This window comes from Papilio machaon, chromosome 25 (assembly GCF_912999745.1).
Source record: "Papilio machaon chromosome 25, ilPapMach1.1, whole genome shotgun sequence".
Lineage (NCBI taxonomy): Eukaryota > Metazoa > Arthropoda > Insecta > Lepidoptera > Papilionidae > Papilio > Papilio machaon.
In genome coordinates this window covers 3,803,419-3,807,429 of record NC_060010.1, presented here as the reverse complement: position 1 = coordinate 3,807,429, position 4,011 = coordinate 3,803,419, and the positions used below count along the sequence as shown (strand labels likewise).

The following is a 4,011-nucleotide window of genomic DNA, read 5'->3' as shown; positions in this document are numbered from 1 at the left end:
TTAATTTTTTTTTTCAATTTTAAATAATAATAGATTGTTTTTTGTTGAATAATTAATCCTGAAAGAAAATTGTGCATTTTAAAAACTGACCAAAAATGTAACATATTAATCGTGAGTTTTCAAGTTATGTTACAAAGCTAACGAGCGACAAGAAATACATGCCATTGTACTGTATGGGTAGAAACTGAAAAGTTAGTTTTAATCTTTTACAAAAAAAGAATATAATTCAAAATAGACAAATGCCTTGAAAAGTATAAAAGTAACATAATCCAAAAAATGTTATGTTAAATACGACAAAGAGAATTTATTATTTGAATATTAATCCGTTATAAAATGAAAATACTGTCTCTTAATCTACGTAAACCGACCAACAAAGGCGCGAAATCAGATAAAGTGCCATAGATTATGTAAATTTCTCTGAATATTGTTACTGCTCTAAATTTTAATTCTCTAAATCTGCACCGTTTTGTAAAAGATACGATTCTTAAAATTTTAATAAGATATTTAATATTTATTGTTATTATTATAATAATCTTTTAGGGAATATCAAAATAAACGAATAACTTCAACTGATGTCTAATCTAAGAGTGCTTTCGAAACACGTAACCAACAATTTGTATTACTGGCTAAAATTAATTCTAGTAATACAGTTGCAGATCACTAAATTTCTAGAAGAACAAAGATTGGTGACCACAAAAATAAATGAAAGAAAAAAATAACTACACATCTATTTATTTACAAAAAAAAAATCTATAATAAACTACACTTAGTTACATTTAAGTCTTCTTGCTTAGAAGAATCTGGTGAAGGAAATGCCACCACTGGGCTCCCATCTGCTGCTTGGTAAGTAAGGGGAGACGGACTTGCTCCAACCCGCGTTCAGGTCCAGCGATGAGGTGCGATCCTTGAACAGATTGAGATTGCCCATAGCTGAGTAGTCGGTCTTCTTAAAGAGGTCCGTGTGTGCCGCACCCAGGGTCGCTCCGATCTTGTCACTGGAAGAAATAATTATCATAAGTAACTACCAACAAATAATTAATTTTTTAAAGATGACAAAGAAATTATGAAAAGAAAAACGATAATTATTAATTATTTTATTAAGAAAAAAACTGTAATTTAAAAGAATATTGAAAGGAGAATTCTTGAAGAACTCGTAATAAAAAATGTAGAAATTTTAATACGCCAGGTACTTATTAAGTCGTGGTATTTTCTGGTTGCTATATTAGTTAGCTAACATTATTTAGATTGTTTGATATAATTTGAAAATACTCACTTGTATGTGTATCCAACTTTACCGCCATAAGTATCGAAGGTGGGGAAGTTCGGTTTGTCTGGGAAAGTTCTTGTGGCGAAGGCACTAGCGGTGAGGTCGTGCTTGTCGTTGTGGAAAACGTTAGCTTTGCCACTTGCGGTCAGCTGATCGGCAACGCCGGGGATGCGGCTGCCGGTTAAAGTTGCTCCATGGCCATTGCTGTAACAAAAGAAATAGATCTTGAGACAGGTTCACTGAAAGATTCAACTAAAAATACAATATTTTCAGCTTTTAATTCCAGTTCTGGATAAAAGCTTAATAGTCACTGCCTACTGATGCTTATAAAAATATTCATATAAATATATTCCTGGGTATTTCACATAGGCTTATGCCTTTGATCTCATCATCAACCTGCCCTTATCCCTATGGAAGGTCGGCACAGTATGTACTACTCCTCCATACATCTCTATCAGCCGTCATATCTGAATTTACCCCCTTTGATTTGCCTTTGATCTGATTGTTTATATTTTTGAGGCCGTTTTTTTTAAGAATAAGCTTACGAGTCTACTTACATATTGTCCCAAGCCAAGCCAGCACCAGCTGAGCCGAATCCTCCCTTGCCGTCAGCGGCGTTAACTGAACCGATAGCACTCAATACATTGCTGTCACCTCGGGCTATTGGTGTCTTTGCAGCGACGTTAGAACTTCCATCTGGGTTTGTGTTGATATTGCCATGTGCTTGTCTTCTAACTCTAAGTGGATGCAATTCTTCCACTTCATTTACATCAGCCTCATCTTCTAAAGCAAATATTCTAATGCTATCGTCATCTTCAATGATTAGATACGGTCTTTGGTCTTCATTTAGGTATCTACAGCTGACGCTGATTAATAAAATCGTGAAGACGAAGATTTTTGATACGAACATTTTATTAACTTTTTTTTACTTCACCCAAGTTATCAACTGAACTCTACGATGTGTAGGAAGCAACTGATAATCTAACCAACAATACTTAACATATTTATACATCTCCAAGATGACTCGTGTTCTTCCCCGTTGCATCTTTGACATTGTAACATGAAGTAAAATACACTAGAAGTGATTTCATATAACTAAAATATAATTTCTATAAATTATCTTTTAGAGATTATTATTATAGTCGGCAGCACAGATGGTTAGGAGATTACAAAGTTCCCAAGATCAGAAGAAATGAATACTCTTAGTAGCTCACTATACGTCCCCACCGAGGGGCTTGGAGCCTACCCCAAGTTAGTGGTGACTAGGCCATAGTCAATCACGCTGGCCAAGTGCGGGTTGGTTGACTTCACACATATCATTGAATATCTTCTCAGATATGTGCAGGTTGCATCACGATGTTTTCCTTCACCGTAAGAACGTCGGATAAATGTACATATGTAAATCGAAAATCGAAAAACACATTGGTACATGGCGGGATTCGAACCCAGGACCTGCAGATTGCAAGTCAAGTGCTTAACCCCTAAGCCACCGACGCTCTATTGGTTATTTTATGGTTAACAATAATTTTAACTTTTAATTGATGCTATCTATATAGCAATAATTGTTTTTCCAGACAATATTTCTTTTTTTTTTCTGAACAGTCCATTAAAATTTTTAATCTGCGTAACTTTACAAAAAGTTTGCTTGTTCATAATTTTATAATTAACCGTGAAATTGTCTTAACTTGATTGAAAAATATTGTTGTCTTTCTTTTTACAAAGATAATGAGTGTTGTAATATATACTTATACAATTCTTTCCATACTGGGAACTTAAGTCTTTTTTTTATTTTATGATGTAGTTTCTAAATTAGAGATGATCAATGTAAAATGTTAAAGGATTCCCCGAGTCGCGCGAGTTGTAATGTAAACAAACTGATATCGTATTGTATATGCATGCTTTTACATTCAAGTTATTTATTCTTAAATGATAACGTCATATTTCCTCGGATGTGGTTTATGCTAAACATAAAATTGAATAGTAAAATGTTTCGGTCTTTAACTTACTTTACTTCTTATCTTACTAATATTTATAAATGCGAATGTTTGGATGGATTTTTGTTACTAGTTATCTCCAGAACAGCAAAACGGAGCTTGATGAAATTTGATACATAACACAGTCTGGAAGAATACATAGGCTACTTATTTTATTAAATCCTCGTTCACAAAGTCGCGGACAAAAACTAGTCTTTTATTTCGTAAAGGGAGGGCATTCACCTAATCGACAAGGTATTGAAAAAATTACCAAAGCTATTATCGTCTTCTCAAAAAGAATAGATAGAGTTCCTCGTTATTCAAGGAAACAAACTTGTTATCTCTGCAATCCTCAAAGGCCGGCAACGCATCTGCGATTCCTCTGGTATTGCAGATGTCCATAGGCGTCGATGAACACTTTGGTGTTCTCGTTGCTCGTTTGCCCCCTTCTCTTATATAAAAAAAAATCCTGAAAATCAATTAAAGTTATAAGGATTCATTTGTTTACATTTATAAACTACTAGCTTCTGTCCGCGACTCCATCCGCGCGGAATAAAAAAAATTCACACAAGATAATAAAGTTCCTATGTCCGTCTCCTAGTTCTAAGCTACCTCCCCATCAATTTTCAGCTAAATCAGTTCGACCGATCTTGAGTTATAAATAGTGTAACTAACACGACTTTCTTTTATGTATATATAAGATAGATATTGTGACATTTCCGGTTTCCACTACCGAAATACCTGTTTAAAAATATACAATCATCCTTCTCA

At 34.2% G+C, this 4,011-nt stretch overlaps 1 protein-coding gene across 1 annotated transcript; it reads right to left on the bottom strand.

Annotated features, from left to right (window-relative positions):
* Positions 1–758: 758 nt before the first annotated feature.
* Positions 759–2,230, bottom strand: LOC106711126 (attacin). The gene is made up of 3 exons (XM_014503357.2): positions 1,825–2,230; positions 1,274–1,471; positions 759–995 (listed from the first exon to the last, which is right to left on the bottom strand). The coding sequence occupies exons 1-3, from the start codon at positions 2,175–2,177 to the stop codon at positions 791–793; spliced, it is 756 nt and encodes a 251-aa protein (XP_014358843.2). The 5' UTR covers positions 2,178–2,230; the 3' UTR covers positions 759–790.
* Positions 2,231–4,011: the final 1,781 nt, after the last annotated feature.

Bases quoted from the DNA above. Each gene is read 5' to 3' on its own strand.
- LOC106711126 (XM_014503357.2), bottom strand. From the start codon at position 2,177: ATGTTCGTATCAAAAATCTTCGTCTTCACGATTTTATTAATCAGCGTC. The intron at 1,472-1,824 runs GTAAGTAGACTC...CTTTTGTTACAG, and splicing joins GGCTTGGCTTGGGACAATAT to CAATGGCCATGGAGCAACTT. The intron at 996-1,273 runs GTGAGTATTTTC...TATTTCTTCCAG, and splicing joins AAAGTTGGATACACATACAA to TGACAAGATCGGAGCGACCC.